This window comes from Oryza sativa, chromosome 12 (genome assembly GCF_034140825.1).
Source record: "Oryza sativa Japonica Group chromosome 12, ASM3414082v1".
NCBI classification, from domain to species: Eukaryota; Viridiplantae; Streptophyta; class Magnoliopsida; order Poales; family Poaceae; genus Oryza; species Oryza sativa.
Genome location: NC_089046.1, coordinates 2961845 through 2981665, shown reverse-complemented (window position 1 = coordinate 2981665; position 19821 = coordinate 2961845). Strand labels below are relative to the sequence as shown.

The 19821-nt window shown below is 41.5% G+C and overlaps 4 protein-coding genes across 4 annotated transcripts; all 4 read left to right on the top strand.

Moving 5' to 3' along the window:
• The first annotated feature begins 2872 nt into the window (after nt 1–2872).
• LOC4351557 (NDR1/HIN1-like protein 3) lies at nt 2873–3767 on the top strand. The gene has a single exon (XM_015765265.3). It carries the CDS (start codon nt 2976–2978, stop codon nt 3552–3554), a length of 579 nt encoding a protein of 192 aa, XP_015620751.1. The 5' UTR covers nt 2873–2975; the 3' UTR covers nt 3555–3767.
• Nucleotides 3768–5931: 2164 nt separating this feature from the next.
• LOC136354757 (NDR1/HIN1-like protein 10) lies at nt 5932–6600 on the top strand. The gene has a single exon (XM_066306452.1). It carries the CDS (start codon nt 5932–5934, stop codon nt 6598–6600), a length of 669 nt encoding a protein of 222 aa, XP_066162549.1.
• A 2812-nt stretch (nt 6601–9412) lies between these two features.
• On the top strand, nt 9413–14726 carry LOC4351555 (transcription factor E2FA). The gene is made up of 14 exons (XM_015765263.3): nt 9413–9669; nt 11241–11430; nt 11527–11583; nt 11689–11774; nt 11865–11953; nt 12030–12084; nt 12202–12254; nt 12335–12385; nt 12498–12546; nt 12638–12703; nt 12785–12861; nt 12973–13192; nt 13821–13887; nt 14011–14726. Exons 1-14 carry the CDS (start codon nt 9511–9513, stop codon nt 14130–14132), a joined length of 1341 nt encoding a protein of 446 aa, XP_015620749.1. The 5' UTR covers nt 9413–9510; the 3' UTR covers nt 14133–14726.
• Nucleotides 14727–18886: 4160 nt separating this feature from the next.
• LOC4351554 (uncharacterized) lies at nt 18887–19714 on the top strand. The gene has a single exon (XM_015762793.3). It carries the CDS (start codon nt 18930–18932, stop codon nt 19449–19451), a length of 522 nt encoding a protein of 173 aa, XP_015618279.1. The 5' UTR covers nt 18887–18929; the 3' UTR covers nt 19452–19714.
• The last annotated feature ends 107 nt before the right edge of the window (nt 19715–19821 follow it).

Sequence of the window (19821 nt, the reverse complement as noted above, 5' to 3'; positions counted from 1 at the left end):
ATCACACATAGAACTTCCCCACCAAAATGACAGTCCCACCAGTCAGACAAACCGGTGTAGGAAAACACGACACGCCAATATTCAAAGGGCCTCCACCTCCGGTAGCACAGCGCCCGGACGCGCGCGGGGGGTCAAACCCAAAAAAAGGCGACGTGGATAGACGCAGAAACAAACACGCCGATCGTAAAACGCGCGAAACGCTATGGTGAAAGCAGATCGCCCTCTTCTTTAATTACTCCGATCCGATCCGATATGCTGCCAGTAGATTGTACCGTAAAAGTTCTCTAAATTCCGACTCCTCCATAGACAAATTCACGGGGAATTCAACTTGAAGAGAGGCAAATGCTATTCTGTCTAAACTCCAATGTGTCTCGAATCTAAAGTATGTTAGCTATATCCTCTGGGTAATAATTAAATTATGCATGGTTCAGGCACTTTACACTGAATCTTTTTCAGTTTGAATCGCAGCAGCGTTCAGAGAAGAGGCACAAACTTAAAAGATGCCGTTTTCTGAATTCCATCCAACTAGTTACTCTCTTCAGGTTCAGCGTCTTTCAAGTTTTAACCGCTGCATTTGCTGACTGATTTCTCTCCTGCTGTCAATTGTCACTGTCAGCATCTCACGAAAACAAAACAGCAGCATTAAGGAGTAGACAAAAGATAATAACCCGAGGAAAAAAGAGAAGAGAAAACAAAGACTTGAGCATGCAAACAATGTCTAGCTCAAGAACAAAAGGTTAAAATTGGTTTGTGTACACGCGGTTTCCGTCTCTGTCGTCCCGAAAGGCCCAGGAAACTAGGCTGCAACGCGGATAAACAACATGGCTTTAGGTTAATCGCTTGCTTGGTCAAGGTCAATTGATAATGTTTTTAGCTGCAGGTCCCACATTCAGCTAGTTTTATCATTAGCTAGATAATGGTATGGGGACATTGCTAGTGTACCCCCTCCATTAAATGTCATGTAGTCGTCGGTGCATAAGGGAATGTTAAAAGGTAGAGATTGCTATATGGTCTTCTTAGTATATCTAGAGATTATCCTGCAATTGTTAAAACGACAAAAGATGCTAACAGTAAACAATTAATGCACCAAAACATTTGTTTTATTTTCTTTCTTTCCTTTTCTCCATCCTACTGTAGCAAAGTTTTCTCTTATACATACTAATTAAGAGTCGATGTTAAAACGTTATCATGCATAACAACGATATTTTTCTCCTTTTCTATGTATCAACAGACTTACCTTGATAACATTTCTGAGAGCCTGTTATTAATTGTTGTTGTTCATACTTCATACCCTAACTCAGCTAAACGGATTCTAAATTAATATGGATGCCATCTGTCTGAATAAGAGCGATGAGATATATTGATTTATGTGTAACACTTTCATGTGCTATTTAGGTGTGTGCAAAGAGGCATGCTTCTAATCCGTGCATATGTTTATGGAGTAATTGAAAACATATCTGAAACAAACATAGCCACACACTGACATACAAATATGCACATCTTTACTCCTCCTACCAACAAGCACATAATGGGTAATTACAAATTTACCACTACTTTAAATTGTTATTGCAAAACTATCACTAGAAAATTACAAAAATATCACTAGAACTGTCATTCGAGTGGCATCCTTGCAAATTGAAAAAACCGGTGGCAAATTTGCAAATGCCCCCCTATCAATTTGGTCCTTGCTCCTCATATAACGACAGCACACGCGTGATGTTGACGACAGATTTGTTTGCTACAAAAGATACCATACATATTTATGCTATTTTGTTTTTTTTTCAATCTTTAATATGTTCCCCCCCAGAAAACTAGCCGTCTAGCCCCTCAGTTGTTTTTCATACCATTATGGAAAACAAAAACTTAAGCATATGCTAGCCATTTTATGGGGGCTCTATGTTATAATGTTATGGTAGCTCCATGTAACATATATATATATATATATATATATATATATATATATATATATATATATATATATATATATATATATATATATATATATATATATATATATATATATATATATATATATATATATATATATATATATATATATATATATATATATATATATATAGACACACACACGCCAATCACCCATCTAATATTCACATCAACCAACCTTCTTGAAAAAAAATTGGAGGGAGGAACGTCCCTCCAAACATTTTTTTTTAAAAAAAAGAAATTGTAAGTATGTTAAGAATTGAACACGTGACTTTGAGATTTCGCTATCAAGTGTATCTTAGCAAACCTTCTTCCTCTTCAAGGGCTAACCATTTCTCATCATAGCCCCTAGAAAATCTATTACACTCTTAATTGTTTTTGCATGAAAATAATTTTATATTTAGGAACATCTTTCTCATCATGCCATGCCATTGTTTGCATATGATGAGAATTGATAGGGAACATATTCTACGTATATAAGCTTTCGGCACACTCAGTATACACTAATTAGCAATTATTACCGAAATTGTAGAAACAGCTCTATATGTATTTCTACTGGTACTACACCTATGCGTAAAATCTTATATTCAAACACATTATACTTTTGCCATAAAATGATAGGATTTTCACATATTTACTCTCTTAAATCTGTTATTTTTTTCCACGGGTAAAATATAATAAATTTGAGGATAAGACTTTTGTTTATACATAGGTATAATATTATTATATTGGAATTACGTGTATAATTTAATTTAGAATTTTCGATGATATTTGTTAGTCGGCATGCGCGAAGTATATATCCTTCGAAAAATTGTGTGCACATACCATGCGTACAACTATCATTTCTCATGGTAGGTGATTAGACCATTCTAACCCTCATCGACAACTCGGTATTAATTCCCACTCATCCAGCTCACACGAAGACGCACCCTTCTCCCCTCTCCAACCCTTCGCCTCCGCGTCGAGCCGTTGACCAGCGACTCCGGCGAGCAACCTCCTCCTCCGCCGCCGCCGCCGTTAGCTCCGCCATGTCAAGCGGCGGCAACCAGGAGAGGACCTGCTGCGGCAGCCTGTTCACCTTCATCGTCACCGGCGGCTTCGTGGTGCTCATCTACTGGGCCATCTTCCAGCCCCACCACATCCGCGCCACCGTCGCCTCCGCCGACCTCACCAACCTCACCGTCGCCGGCGCCGCCGTCTCCTACAAGCTCGCCGTCAGGCTCAACCTCTACAACCCCAGCCTCCGCGTCAACATCTACTACGACGAGCTCGACTCCGAGCTCCGCTTCCGCGGCGAGCGCCTCGGCCACGCCACCGGCGCCACCCCGGCCGAGTTCTACCAGCGGCGGAAGAGCTCCGACGACGTGACGTTTGAGTTCGCCGGGACAGGCGTCGCCGTCGCCGGCGACGCCGCCGGCGAGCTGGGGAAGGAGAAGGGGAAGGGCAGCGTGAGCCTGGAGGTGGCCGTCGACGGCAAGGTGAGGTACAGGTTCGGCAGCATCAAGATCCGGCAGAAGCCGAGGATATGGTGCTCGCTCACCATCCCCGTCACGGCCGACGGCGGCGGCCGCCTCGACTCCGGCGACCGGTGTAGCGTCAAGTACTAGAGGAGCTAGCTAGCTAGTGGGCAATGATTTGAGTGTATTAAATTGTTTTTCTTTCTTTCAGATTTGTGAGCCACTTGTTGATTTGTTTCTGTGAAAATACATTCATATTTTTGTATTTTTTTTGGGTGTAGGGTGTCAGTGATAATCGTTTGTTCCAACTGTATTATGTGATACTACTATCCTTGAATTTCAATCTACAATTTTTTGAACGAATTTCATTTGGTATTTGCGATTGGAAAATTAATATAAACATGTTTCTGAAATGCGTTAGTAAGTTACTCCTAGTTTAGAGTGTTAAGGTTGATCATCAGCTGTCATTGGTTGTGATTAGTGGGAGTGTGGGGCCATGCATGATGCATCCACCAGCCTCAGCTGCGTTGACTTGACATAAGGCTCCGAGTCAACGCCCCATCGCCGGTCGATCCTATTGGCCCGAAGGCTTCGAGGCCATCCATCACTGTTCCATCCAGGTTACTTCTAAGTACGTAGTGATGTTTCGCAGAAACGTCTATTTTCTTTGATTAAATTAAACTAAACGAAACTGATTGGTGTTAAATTGGACAAATCTGATCGGTTGAGTTACAGCAGATAAGGTATACTATTAAAAGAATGAATGAAGAAAAAAAATTATCAGTGAACTTTTATATTTGTTTTATTAGCTGTTTAAAAGATAAAGCGGTGAGGTAGAATACTGCAAATTTATTTTTTGAAAATCGATTTAAAACAAAATTTATTTTTTTTGAGGCTGATAAGACAACCAGTAAACGAGAAAGAGCTCCATCCCAACACAGCATCTCATACCTTGGACAAAATAAATTACATGTCATAAAAAGACTATCTTTCCCGGTCTCTTATCATGGCTGCTCCATGGCCAATGCAAATGTAAGAAGAGTTGTTGCCACAGTTTACGATTCCGAGATGGCCTTCCGTTTCGGACACTGGTGGAATGACGGTTTTCGCGAAATCCGGTAGAAAGCCAATAGATTCCGAACAATTTTCATAAACCAAAATTTGAATATAAATTCCTTGAGTTCACAGATAAGCTCGCGAAAACCGGCCGACTTTGGTGAAATTCCGAGCAAAATTATAGAAATTTCAATCGGTAACTAGAAAAAGAGGTAAAATGAACTTTTTTTTTCCATTTTTTAATTCGTTATTCTTTTCTTTCCTACTGTAAATTTTAGTAAATACACGGAATACATTAAAAATTTTGTAAATTTATATCCCAATAGGTTCTATGAATATCATACTATTTATAAGATTTTATTTGATTTTTTCCTTTTTTATCAATTCAAATTTGAATTTGGATGAAACTTATCGAAATCTCAGACAGCTTCTACTTTTGAGCCTTATCGAAACCTCAAAATTTAACGAAATTCGACCGGTTTTCGTCGGAATTGTGAACCCTTATTGCTTTAGTCTACTGCAAGCAACAGCTCATGTAGACACAGCAAAGACCAACGCAACCGTCGTTTACAATTACAAGTCTATCTAGATTTATTATACTAGATTATATACTAGCATCTTATTATTAGTTTAGATTTTTAACGAAGGGAGTAAGAATGTTTATGCATGCAACACACTTGATAATATATTGTGTGTTAAAATATTTGTTTATGGATCAGTTACTAAAACAAAGGTGATCTAAGTTTAAATATAAATAGAATCCAGGGAATCACCAGTGGTGTGGTGGTGGATTCCACCCATCAAGATTTAAATCCTGATGCCATAAATATTATCTGCATGTAAGTGGACTGTTCAATAGGATTTTATTGAAATATACCGTCGTTGATTTCTGCCAGTTAGAATGTGTGTTAAGGGACACATGGTGTGAGTGTAGTGGTGTGTGTACGCGTGCGTCTACCGTATAATCGAAAACAAATATAAATAGAATCCAATGACAACTAGTACTTAATTTGGAACAGAGTGAACAGGTTTTAGAATATTTTATTGTTTAGAAATTATATAAAGCTATAAAAGAAATAAAATAAAATCTGGACTATCCACATCTAGCTGGGCCCTACGGACTCCCAACAACATGCTCCCTTTTGGGCCGGGCCGGGGGTTGATGTGGTCTGAATTGAAGCCCGCGCTCCGTACGTTTGAACTTTGAAGCTTTAACCCGCCATGAATCCTCCTCTTTTCCTCCTGGTCTTCGTCTTCCTCAAGCCATGGCACGTGATGCTGATCCATCCATTGCTTGCGCGGCGGTGATTAGAATATGTTCCAACGATCCAGCGAGAGGTAACCCTCGTCACCCACCTCCGCATCCATCCATTCCCGATTCCCATCTCATCATGTTTACATAAAACCGCAAGCGAGATCGAGCTCGATCCATCCATCGATCGAAGCACACGCCGCCGCCGCCGCCATGGCCATGGCCCGCGCCGGAGGCGGGGGAACCTGCTGCAGCTGCCTCTGCGCCTTCCTCGTCTGCATCGGCGTCGCCGTGCTCATCTACTGGGCCACCTACCAGCCCCACCGCATCCGCGCCGCCGTCGAATCCGCCGAGCTGTCCAACCTCACCGTCGTTGTCAGGAACGGCACGGCCGACGGCGGCGGCAGCGGCGGCGTGGTGTACTACCGCCTCGCCGTCAACGTCACCATGTACAACCCCAGCGGCCGCGCGGGGGTCCACTACGACGCCATCCGCCCCCGCCTCCTCCTCCTCCTCGCCGGCGGCGCGTCGCTCGGCGCCGCCAACGCCACCGTCCCCGGGGTGTTCCACCAGCCCAGGATGTCCACCACCGTCGTGGCGATCGACTTCGACCGGAGCGGCGGCGGCGGCGTCGCTGTCGCCGGCGACGTGGCGGCGGAGCTGGACAAGGAGATCAAGGGTAGCGGCGGCGGCGGCGAGGTCGGGTTCGAGATGGTGATCGACGCGCGGGTGAGGTACAAGCTGGGCTTCATCCCGATAAGAGCCAGGCCGAAGGTTCGGTGCCCGGTGAGGATTCCGGTCAAGGCCGAGCGCCGCGGCGGCGGCGGCGGCGGCGGCGGCGTCACCGGCTTTCTCCGCTCCGGCGACCGGTGCACCGTGAAGTACTGACAAATTCGTATCATTTTTCCCTTTTTTTGTGTGTGTGTTTTTTATGTCCCTGTTGTATTATCGAAATTGTTTTGATGTTTTGTTTTTTGATTCATGCAAATTTCGTTGACGATTCAGATCTTGATTGACGTTTGTTTGCACGTACGCGGTGTATATATCAAATTTGATTTAGTTTCATTCGTCTAAGGACTTGTATGTTGATTTTCTTTTTCCTTCAAGTGATGCACTGATCGATGCACGTACGTGAAATTGCACTGCTCTAATACAGGCTGAAAATATGGAGGTTGGCTACTAACCTCACATAAATCTTACTGAAAAGCATATGTTCGTCATGATTATTTTGAAATCTACTATATTCGTTTCACAATGTAAGACTTTCTAGCATTGCCCACATTTATTTAGATGTTAATGAATCTAAACATATGTATGTGTTTAGATTCATCAACATCTATATGTATGTGAGCAATGTTAGAAAGTCTTGCATTGTGAAACGGAGGGAGTAGCGGATAGAGTAATATACCCATAATTCCGTTATCGATGGTTTCCCATTCACAATTGTAGTTGGGAGTCTTTTTTTTTTCATTTGATATCGTTTAGGGGCCAAATATTTATTATATAATTTCAAATCTATTTTTTTAGAAATACTTTTAAAAAGCCACATGTAAAAATCAACTAGTAGACGAAGCTTATTAGGGAAGTCCGCCTGCAGAAACTCTGTCCTTACTATTTGAAAATGTTGAAACTTTGAAAGCCGTGGGAATTTTATTTAAGTCGAATTTAGGTGAACCAAAATTCTCCGAGATGTTACAATATTACCTTTAAATATGATCAATGTTTCTTGCAAAATGCTTCTTATACGATCATTCACATACAACTTTGAGAACAATGGATAATAATATTAAAAATAAGTATCCTAAGGAAATATTGACATGACCATATTAAAAGAAAATATGTTAAGGATCATAGAGAGCTTTTGGCTCACCTCAACCATACTCAAAAATGGAAATTCTATTAATTTCTAAAGTTTGGTCATGTTGGTTCCATAGGTAGACTTCTTAAAGTACCGGTTGTACTAGTAATTGATCAGTGCAACGGTCCTCCCAATGGACCACATATAAATATAACCTTATATTTTAAGAGAATTACATGTATAAAGTCGGACGAATATAAACTTTATATCAAAATTATAGTCCTCGACGAGATATATAATACTGCAGTTGAATGTTTTTATTAATATATCTTCTAAATTCTTTATAACAATTAAAGTGACACGTGAGAAATAAGAGGATAAAGCCAGCTCGGATGGTATGCGCTTTCTTGCATTCCCTACAACTAATCTCGATGCACATCCTTGGGTACAGACGTACAATATAAAGCTCATCTATCCATAGCACGAATCTCGATGCACATTTTAACGGCTAAGATAAACTCAACACCAGAGTCCAGAGAGTCGCAGAGACACTGTGTTGCCACAGACGATCCAGAACCGTACTCCCGTCCTCCTCCCAGGACACGTCCACGTCCCGCCCCTACCATCCTCTGCTTCAGTCGCTGACCAGTGGGACAGCCAAACCCATGGGCCCACCTGTCAGCCTCCGTCTTCTCGGTGTGGTTACGCATTTATATTTTTACCGGGTCATTTTGGTGCGCTGGCGCGAGCCAATCAGGAGGCTCCCCGCCAAAACACACAGGAAAGCACAGAAGCCGCCGTGGCGGGAAAAACAAAAAGCGCGCGCACTTCTTCACACCCCACGGATTTCGGACCCCACGCACAGCTGGACGGTTTCTCACCCACGCATCGCTTTATCGCCCATGGAATTTTTTTTCCTTTTTCTTTTATCCTTTTCCATTCGAATTCATCGCATTAGCGCGTTGCTAAAATTCCTGGGTAACTTAATTTTGCCAAAGTAACATTAGTTTAGGTTAACAGGATGACAATATGGTCAATTTGATCGACACAAGTTAGACAAACTAGTAGTAACATTTATAATAATGCGGAATATGAGGAGTTTTTTTTTTTAAATTATTGAGGTTTTTCTTTTAGCAAATGGCATCCATTGAGATTATTGGATTTTTTTCAAAACAAAGTGTGAAAGATAATAAGGTTTAACACGTATCTCATCGCACTCTATGACTCATCTACATAAAAAGTACATGATTTGACAAAATTCAGTTGAATGCAAAATTCATACCACAAACCTAAAAAAGGGAAAATTGATAATGAACATGAGAAAAAAATTCATATTGTGAACCTTAAAAAGAAACAACTCCTAATAACAATCATTAAAAAGGATTTTTCATCCTTTTTTTCTCTTTCCATTTTCCTCTAGAATAGGGTTTGACAAAATTCAGTCAAATGAAAAATTCATACCACAAACATAAAACAAAAAAAATGATACTAATAAACATGAGAAAAATTCATATTGTGAACCTAAAAAAGAAACAACTCCTAAGAACAATCATTAAAAAGTTCCCCCAGAAAAGGACTTTTCATCCGTTTTTTTCCCTTTTTCCATTTTCCTCTAGAATAGGGTTTGACAAAATTCAATCAAATGCTAAATTTATACCACAAAAACATAAAACATAAATTGATACTAATAAACATGAGAAAAAAAATCATATTGTGAACCTAAAAAAGAAACTACTCCTAACAACAATCATTAAAAAGTTGCCCTAAAAAAAAGGGCTTTTCAATTTTCATATATTTTATTTTTTCATTTCCCTCTAGAATAGTGTCCCTCCTTCCTCTAGCCACCACTCCTTCTAAAACCCGGAATTTCCCTCCTTTCGTCTCCTCCCCCACTTTTCCCTCGTTTTTCCCCCCTCTTCTGCCGCCAAAAAATTCCTCAGATCCAAACCCTAGCGCTCGCCGCGCCGCGCCGCGATCCTCCCCCTCCCGATCCCCCCCCCATGGCGGCCGCCGGCGCCGGCTCCAGCGAGGTCGCCGCGCGGGTGCTGCTCCAGCGCTACCAGCCGTTCGCGCCGCCGCCGGGCGAGTACCACCAGTTCGGCTCCGGTGGCGCCGCCGCCGCCGGGGACATGACGGAGGCCGTGCTCATCCGGACGCCAGTGAGTCCCTCCCGGGGGGGTTGACACTGTGGAAAACCTTGTTTACTACTCGTTTCAGTTGTTCGATTTGGACGAACGCTCGCGGGGTGTGGTCCCCCACCCGTCTCGCCGGCGGCGAGGAGAGGCGTGAGTTTGTCTGCGCTGCCGTGGCGGTAGCTGGGATGTAGTAGCAATGCTGCAGAGGTGACGGGGTAGATTTGGTTGGGCGAGCGAGCTGGGTGGATGGATGGGGTATGGGTGGTTTCTTGCTGCGGCGGAGGGAAAAAAATTTTGGTTGAATTTTGCCCGCCTCCGTGGGTTGCCGCGTAATTCTGCAGAGAGATTTGATAATTCTTCTGTGTTTCTGATGTTCCCGGATGGGGTTGGTCAGATGGGGACGCTTCGCTGAGGTTTTTGTTGAATCTGTTGCTAGGTAGGTTGGAATAATTCCGTGGAACTCGTTAACACCGTTCTTATAAAATTGGATTTCACTTATTACTCATTGAAGGGCTGCTTTGGGGAAGATGAGGGTTTTTTCGTAGTTAAGTGATGCCGCGCAAAGCTGAACTAGTTTGATAGTCCACGGCGAATGGTCTGGTGATTCTTGTACTCATGGATTGATGTAGTGTGAGCCATTTTGGAAGGCCCTTGTTGGTCCTTCATGTTAAACTGAATGATTTAATCAAGCGCTGCCTAAATTTTACGGTGAGGAGGGGATTCAATAACCACCTTACTTCCAAATGTGACTGATATGTTGTTTTCTCGTTCATCTTTAAAATAGGGGAAATGGGTACAAGTTCTGAAGGGGAATTTTTGACATTGTTGCACTTGTCATGTGGGCATGTAGGTAAATTTCGCTCATGGAAGCTTATAGGACCATGGATCAGTATGGTTTCCTATGTACTGTCTTATAATAGTGAGACATAATGCTGCTGAAATTCTGCGATAGCTGATAGTCATGCTTCCATCTCTTGCAGAGGGTTAATTAAGCTTAAAATGTAAAATTACTAAACACTGTCCTAGCAACCAATTCTAGCTCATGCCTGTATGTTATTCAAGCGCTTGTTTGAAAACCTCAAGCGCTCCACAACTTTATAAATTTTATTGTGCCTATGTCACAATTTTCAATCTTTGGCTTGCTACCTAATGCATTGTTAGAAGAAGCATGGAATTTGAATTTGTCAGAGTATTGACTCCATTGTTTTCAACCGATAATCTATTATAATTTCTTAATTCAGGAAGCAGTTCTCATATTAATTAACTTTACCAGGATCCATTGGTAACAGTTACCCTTCTGAAAACTTCTGTTTCTGAGTTAAATTTCTTTCATATGGCTCTCTTCCCCTTAGCTTGAATCCTCGTGAAGTAATGCGTAAATGCAAATAAGACTTCTGGCGTCAGACGAATACAGTTTATGGAATTTGCTATTGTGATTCTTCTTAGGTATTGCTTTTTTTTTTGTTGTTGAACAGAACACTTCAGACAACCTTGTCCTGTAACACGTACAACTTATCGCCTTTTGAAAGTATACTGAGACATCTTCCTGCAATATTTTGCCTGCTCATAATCTGACAACAATATTTTGTTTGTAGTTAAAGCGGAAACATGACAGAGAAGAGAATGAAGCTGCTGAATCAAATGACTGGATGATGAGCCCTGGATACACTAATCCAGCAGGCAGCCCAGTTCCAACACCGCTTTCAGGAAAAGGTTCAAAAGCTTTTGCCAAATCAAAAGCTGCAAAAGGCCAGAAATCTTGTCCCCAGACCCCTTTGTGCGCTAGTGAGTACTGCACATTCAGTCAGGAGTTAGCATGAGCCCATGAATCATCGTTATCACGGGAAAAGTTACTCATGTTAACCCCATCCTCTTTGCCAGGTTCTCCAGGCAATCCGGTTACACCTGTTGGTGGCTGCCGATATGATAGCTCCCTAGGTAAGAAGAGTAACTCATATTTTAACTGATGTTCTCGTTTGGGTTTTGAGGTTTGATCGGTAGGTTCTTTACTTATTTATGCCATTTATCGGTATTGTCTTTCAGGGCTATTGACAAAAAAGTTCCTAAACTTGCTAAAGGGTGCACCTGGCGGCATAGTTGATTTGAATAATGCCGCAGAAACACTGGAGGTTAATATTTCCTTCTGTTTTTTTCTCATATCCTGTTTGCTAACACGCCTTTATTTTGTCAAGCTTATATGTATGTAAAATGTTTTGCAGGTACAAAAAAGGCGTATATATGACATCACTAATGTCCTTGAAGGGATAGGGCTGATAGAAAAGAAGCTCAAGAACAATATCCGTTGGAAGTAATATATTCTCTTTATATCCATATCTGTAAATTGCATTTTATGGGTATCACATGCTTTATGTCTCCTTTTTCAGAGGAATTGATGACTCCCGACCAGGAGAAGTTAGTGATGATATGTCCATCTTACAGGTATCATGCTTTTGTTATATCCTATTATTGTTACTACAATTATTAAATATTGCTTCTGATTGAAAACATGTTCTGGGGAAGCAGGTGCTTAACTAATGATATATTTGTCACCCACAGGCTGATATTGAAGCCCTCTCACTGCAGGAGCACAGCGTAGATCAACAAATAAGGTTGATGAACAGTTAGTTAGAGTTCCTGGTGTGATTCTTTGATTCTTTCACTAAGCATGTTGTTCGAATGTTTCTTGCAGTGAAATGCGAGATAAGTTAAGAGGACTCACAGAAGATGAAAATAACCAAAAGTAATTATCTCCTTTTTTCTCTCAAAAGTAGCTATTAGTACAACATAATTACCTAAGATGTGTTGACTACAATGTAAGCTTAAGATCTGTTTTTGCTTCTCTCTTCCTACAGGTGGCTATATGTTACTGAAGATGACATCAAGTCTTTGCCCTGCTTCCAGGTTGTCTATTTTGAACTCTAGTAATTGTTAGATGATCCTGTTGTTTTTTTTATGAGCAAGTAAATTACCAATACTTTACTGTAATTTGCAGAATCAGACACTGATCGCAATCAAAGCGCCTCATGGTACAACTTTGGAGGTCCCAGATCCTGATGAAGTGAGTTGTAACATGTATTCTGTGTTCAGGACCTTGGGTGGATGTTACATTTTGTTAATGGAGGTGTATTCCTTCGTGCAGGTGAATGATTATCCACAGAGGAGATATAGGATTGTTCTAAGGAGTACTATGGGTCCAATAGATGTCTACCTAGTTAGGTATATGCTTATCTACTTGAACTACTTGTACATCTATGTTATGATCATAGCTTCACAATGTAGAGCTCTAACTTAGCATGAAGGCTAATGCCATTATTTATTTATTTTTAGTCAATTTGAGGAGATGAGTGGCATGGAGACTCCTCCAAGGACTGTGCAGCCAGTAAGCATGGATTCTCTAGAGAATCCCAGGACGCCATTGGCTGCAGAACCCAACAAAGCTGCAGAGTCACAGCCAAATATTCAAGATGGGCTGCTAATGCCTTCTGATGCTCCTTCTAGTTCACAGGATATTGGCGGGATGATGAAGATTGTCCCTTCAGAACTTGATGTAAGTTTTACTTGCGTAACTGTTGGCATGATATTTCAACCTGAATTGATCTGTCTAGGATTCTGTTTTTTTTTGTGCTCTTCTTTCACTTTATTGCTGAACTTAAGTACCTCTTACTTTGTGCCTCAGTTTACCTGATGTGTTTCTCTCATTATGCACGTAGAACCACTTCGCAGCAACTTCACTATGCCACTTTCATTTTTAAGGCTCACTATATCACTTTCTATTTCCGTCTTGTCTTCTCTGTGCACTCTATAGCATTTCCCACTTCTACCATCTGTTCATTGATAATTTGACCTGCAAAGAATCTGATCTTGTTACTGATCGATCATCACATAGATGAATTGCAGTCTCCATTTTCCCTTTAGGAAGAAAATAACAGTTTAATGAATATTTACTTTTTATGCTACCTCGTAGAGAGAGTACCAAGCTATGGACAGTATTAGAAAAACATTATGCTCAAAAGAATTCCAATAAAAATGGAAGTAAACTAAAGAATCCTTTCTTATTTTTCCAGGACATACCTTTTAGGCCTTTGTATTGCATTTGTGTTCCTTTAAAATTTATATAGCTGTTTACTCCCTGGTACAAGTTCTTAATTATGTGACAACCCATTTTTGATTTGCAGACCGATGCAGACTACTGGCTCTTATCAGATGCCGGGGTTAGCATTACCGACATGTGGAAGACAGCACGTATCCTTTTTCAAACAGTCTATCACTCATGCATTTTGCCATTTTGGTTATCCTCTATAATAATGTAGCATATCATACCTTATTTTGATGTGAAATCGCTAAAACCCTAACTCGAGAACACAGCAGAGGTGGAGTGGGAAGGAATCGAGAAATTCAATGCAGAGGACTTCCTGGAGGTTAGCACGCCTCGGCAGCAGGATAAACCATCCTCTGACATTATGGATGGAGACTCCTGCATAAGCTGAAAACCTGGAAACAGTGGAAGTACCATCCAAATACCTGGGAAATGTCTGTTTCTTGGCATGGGCTACTGGTGACCACGTGAAAACCGTAGAAGAGAGGTTCAGGGAATGGCTGTAAGCCTGTGATGATGTACAGATGGCAAACTGACAGCTTCCTGGATCAAGAAGGCATCACAACGTCCTGATCATTCAGGTCTTGACTGGCAAGATGAACGAATCCTAAAGCTGAATTTGTGGTTCCTGTGAGTTGTATGTTGTATCTCACAACAAAAAGGAGCGTACAGCTAGGTTTAAGCTAGACAGTGCTGCAAGCTCCGGGACTAAAATTATTCAGGATTCAGGAAGCGCTGTAAAACTTGAAGCTGACTCTGTTGTACTATAAATTTTTCGTATTCTTGATGGTATCTATTAAAAATCACTGCATCACTGGTGCCATCCTGAAATGGACTGATGCAGTGAAGTAGTAGGTAGCTTTACATATGACAACTTGACAAGTCTGTTTTCAGTGTCTTGCTGGATCAGCCTTCCATTGGCCATTGCTGGGCAATCACCTGTAACATTTCGTTCTCTTTCATTTTCGAAGGGTCTTGTGATGTATCCTTGGTCTGATTTTTTTCTTTATAATACTCCCTCCGATCTAAAAAAAAGATTATAAGTTGGACATGTTTTTAGAAAAATTCAACGTTTACAACTTTTGATTGGTTATTAAGTTAACTATATATATATATATATATATATATATATATATATATATATATATATATATATATATATATATATATATATATATATATATATATATATATATATATATATATATATATATTAAGTGCCATACATGCAGTTAACTAGATTTGTATTTGGATGGTACTATCTTACTGGTTTCTACTACTAGCAAAATTATATTATCCTCTTCATTTTTTGAGCAGGCAGATTCTGTTACCCTTCTAATAACCAATCATTAAGCTATTAACTGGTAGCACATGGAGTGAACTAACCTGCTGTCTTAACTCTCAACAACGATGTGTCAAGTACTAGTTGATCACTAGAGAGAAGAAATTCCCTGAAAAAGTATGTAATGAAACAGATATGACTATACTTGTGCATTGTGCATGTCGATTCAGGTAGCCAAATGATGACAAAAGCTTAGCCGATTAGCCTGAAAGTCTGTGCATTGTGCTGTGTGGCGTTCTTTCATTAAGAGCAGGTACAATAGCAGGCTATAAGCCAGCTATAAACATATTTTAAAGAGATAAAAGAAAGAGAGAAGAGCAGCGGGCTACAGATCTGTAGCCAGCTGCAGTACGGGCTCCAAGATGTAATGTGTGTATGACAGGTGGGACCAAGTATTAATAGTATAGTAAGTAACTATTGTATGAATTGGCTATTATATTGGCTATAGATGATTTGGAGCTAGTAGTGGGCTGCACTATTGACCTTGCTCTAAGGGGGCAAGCTTTTTTTTTCCCTTTTTTTTTCCATATGATGGAAAACACAAGTCTTTTGGAAAATCTTGAGCTTTGATTGCACTTAGCAGACAGGAATGGCCGGCCAACAATATTTGTTGCATCCAAAATGGCCGGCCAACACAAAGTTTTTTTTTTGGTTAAATTCAATACACAGAGTTTTTAATTTCTTCTGGAAAATAAGTAGTATTTCAGTAGATCAATTGTGGAAATTAAACCTCTCTGTCATCACATTGTCATATGATTGATCAAAGCAAGCAATGGAATAGGCAAGAGAATATGATCCAGCTAGCACTGGTCTTGATTTGTCTCATCATCAAGAGAGTATTTGACCTTATGAATAATGGTACAGTCCACTTGGGCCCCAATTTTTTAATCCAAAAAATCTGCAGGTATAATATGACTTTAAAGTGAATCCTACTTGTCCCGATAGGGGGGAATTTATGCAATTTGCATCACTTGACCCAACTAATCCTAGTAGATGTCCAATTCCAAAGGAGTTAATAGTAGTTTCTTGCACATTTACTACTTTTTGAGTGCTTAAGCCTTATCTAACTATCTAGTTGAAAGTATTTACATCATTAGGAGGCAACTAGCTAAGATTCCAATGTGGAATGCTGAGTTGGATTGATGCTGACTGGGTCCCATTCCCAGGGCCTACATGAGTGAACACGAACAAGAAAAAGTTGACGTTGTGATGTGAGATTGTGAGTCCATGAGCAAAAATTCTGCTGAATTAAATTAGGGCCACATCTCCATTCCGACCACAATTTCTCATTACCCACGTGACACCGCGTCTGGCGCGCCACTTGTCTCGATCATGGCCATTCGATTTCTCGAGGACGGTTGGTGATAGCTAGAAATATATGTATTTGAATTATTCTTTACGACGTTTTTTTTTCGACGCGCGATACACAACACTGAGGTTGACTCTTCGATTTGTTTTTATGTTATTCACGTGTAGAATTCCCCTCAATTTCATTCTTGTGTCCTGGTGTATTGTTAATACTAAATACTCGCTTGTGGCTACACTTTTCTTATTGTGGTATTCACAAAACAGTTGGTATGGACGGTCACGCAAAATAAAGTATGGATGACAGACAGGCTGGAAAAAAGAGGATGGCAAAACCAAAAGATTTGCCCACTTTGCTACACTGTTGACCAATCGATCTTACAGCTCCTGGCCAAATGTAGACTCACAAAGAGGATATGGGTAGAAATCCAGAGATGGACCAGGACTGACCTCCAGATGGACAGTTGGGAAAACTGTCACTTAATCGAACAGTGGTGGACCCTCGTAGTGGAGTCCCCAAGCACCCCGCGCAGGCCCCTCAGGACCCTGGTGATTTTAATCTCGTAGGAAATCTGGTGCGAATGAAACACAAGAATATTCCGCAACAATGCATCTGCGCCGTCTTTAATTTTAGCAAAGATCAAGGAGAAAGAAAGAGCCTGGGTCAAAGCAGGGGCTGCAATTCTACAGGAGTTTAGAATTTTGGGAGATATCACTTAATACCTGCCTTTTTGTTCTTCTATTTTGCGGGTTATTGCTTTTTTTTTGGCTAACCCTGTATATATCTCGCTTTATTTTTCTCCTGCTCTATTAATATATACAAGGCAAAACTTTTGCCTTCTTTTTTAAAAAAAACAGTCAGTATACATGCACACGACACACACTCAAAAACAAATGAGAGGAAAAAGAAGAAAAGGTTGTAACATCATTTGCTATGACAAGTGTTGTTTCAGTTAGTAGCCAGCAATGCTTTATGCCACACAGGCCACATATATATCTATTCAGTTGCAATTTGTCCCTTGCAAAGAAAGTGGCCATACCTTTTCTCCCTGTATTGTAAAGAAATGAATACTTTTACAAGAGAAACAAAATGAAGAAACTGACCACACACTCTATTAGCATTACTCGCTTCGGACGGAAATACTTGTCGTTTCAGACCATGCAAATGATTTCCACCTAGTTCTTTTTTGTTGTTGAAAAAGATAGATAATTTCGGCCGAAGAGAGTGTTATTTTTCATATGTTCCCCCGCATTTTCCTTATTGGAACATATGAAACATGCACTACACCATTAATGATCCTATAGTAAAAACAATAGCCGGAAATAAACATTTTCTCTCGATGAATATGTTACAAAATAAGCGTTCTCTTTTTTCTTAATGAATGTAATGTATCTAGGCTATGTATCTAGACGAGTACTTATCCAAGTTTGAGTACATATATCTTGCATCTTTATTTATGAACGGAGGTAGTATATTTACAATCTTACCCATACATTTCCTTCTTGCAACATATGAACCATGTACTACACCATTGGATCAAGGCGGGAGCGGTGCAGCTAACAGAGCTCATACCTTCAGGAGAGTAGTCTCCCCTATTTTCCTTTTCTGGGTCCGCCTGGCGGTTTCTCCCTGGACCATGTAAATATTCTTTGTCATGTTTTACTCCTTCTGTATCAATATAAAAGCGGCAAATCTTTTCCTTTTTTTTAAAAAAGAAGTGTACTACACCATTAGTGATCTTATAGTACAAACGAAATAAACATATTCTCTCAGTGAATATTTTACAAAATTCACATTTTCTTCCTCTTAGTGAATATAAGTATACAAGGGACCCGAGCAATGTGAATCTAGGAAAGTTTTAAACCATGGGCAAATCCTATTATATTAACTATTTGCTATAAAAGTTTGTTTACAGTTCATGAAAAAAAAGCACTTAAATTCTATTAGATATCCCGTGTTACTAGTCATCGGACAATGCGAGTTATCAGACAATGGATACCGTTGCCCGCTAGATCCGACCTATGCATCCGGATAAGTATTGTCTAGGTACATAATCTGTCAGATCCTTTTCATTTATGAACAGAGAGCTGGTATATTTGTCATATGTCACTTAAGAACAGATTATCTAGCATAATAATCAAGATAGTACAAATGACAGCTGGAAATTCTCACTGGCTGTGCAATTAAGCGGAAGAAACCAAAGCTTTCACAGCAAAAAACCAGCGGAGAAACACCTTGTTTTTAAGGCAGCCGTGGCGTTGATGACGTGGACGCCCCCAATTATTGCCCCCGGGGCCCACCTCCACCACCCATCCATCTGACAAGCCGTTTCGGGTGCACTCGCTTCCCCCCAAATTTATTATATTCTCACATTAAAATCCACCCAAAATTATTTCCTCTCGGTCACCGACATGTGGGCCCGGGGTGATTTTCCCGAATTTTTTTGGAGACGTTATATAGTACACTCTCTCAGCGAAGTCTCTTCTCTCTCTCCTCTAGTAGTTTAATTCCCAGGTCGTCGTGGTTTCTCTCTCCTCGCGATGCCAGCTGCCGCCGCCGCCGCCGCCACCGGGATGACGGAGTCGTCGTCGCCGTCGTCGTCTCCCTCCCCGCCGAGGAAGTTCCGGCGTGTGCGGTCGCCGCTGGCGAACGGCGGCGCGGCGGGTGACTTCGAGCTGCGGCACTGGCGCACGCCGCCGAAGCGGGCGCGTTCATCGGCGGCGCCGCCGTGGGCGCCGCCGGAGATCGAGATCCCCTGCGGCGGAGGAGAGGCGGCGGGGAGGGGAGGAGGGTACACGAGCCTCCGGGACATCCTGATGTCGCCGGGGTACGCGGCGTCGTGCTCGCCCGCGGCGTGCGGCGGCGGCGGAGGCGGCGGCAGCTGCGGCGACATACACATGATACGCCACCCGCTGGTGAAGCACGCGGCGTACGCCTACCTGCAGATGACGCCGTCGGCGAGGGACGACCCCGGGCGCCGCCACCGCCGGCGCTGGCGCGGCCCGCTCTGCCGCCTCCTCCTCGGCTGCCTCAGCTTCATCGGCGCGCTCTTCCGGCCATGATCGACGACGACTTCTCCCCCTCCGCCTCCGGCGACATGCATGATCGATCGACGGCGAGCCGTGCGGTTACTTGCTAATCGCACACTTGATTATTCCTCTCCCATTCTTCTCTCATTTTCTAGTCTATGTGTGATTAGACTATTTTTCTTTCTTAATTACAAACTTTAGAGGATTTGCTTGCGTTGGAATTTTTGTAAATAACTTGCTAGGATTAGTCTCAAAGAGGAGGAGATGATAGCAACAAAGAGAGATGTTTGATTGCATGGTAACAGAAGCAGATTAGTTAGCCTGAGCTCAACTTAATATTTCTTGATTTTTTTTCTCTCTTTTTTTTTGAGTGATGAGCTCATGATTGATCCAATAATGTCAA

Coding starts and splice junctions, on each gene's coding strand:
- LOC4351557 (XM_015765265.3), top strand. CDS start 2,976: ATGTCAAGCGGCGGCAACCAGGAGAGGACCTGCTGCGGCAGCCTGTTC.
- LOC136354757 (XM_066306452.1), top strand. CDS start 5,932: ATGGCCCGCGCCGGAGGCGGGGGAACCTGCTGCAGCTGCCTCTGCGCC.
- LOC4351554 (XM_015762793.3), top strand. CDS start 18,930: ATGCCAGCTGCCGCCGCCGCCGCCGCCACCGGGATGACGGAGTCGTCG.
- LOC4351555 (XM_015765263.3), top strand. CDS start 9,511: ATGGCGGCCGCCGGCGCCGGCTCCAGCGAGGTCGCCGCGCGGGTGCTG. Junction 11,775..11,864: donor ATGCCGCAGAAACACTGGAG/GTTAATATTTCC, acceptor AATGTTTTGCAG/GTACAAAAAAGGCGTATATA. Junction 13,193..13,820: donor TTGTCCCTTCAGAACTTGAT/GTAAGTTTTACT, acceptor TTTGATTTGCAG/ACCGATGCAGACTACTGGCT.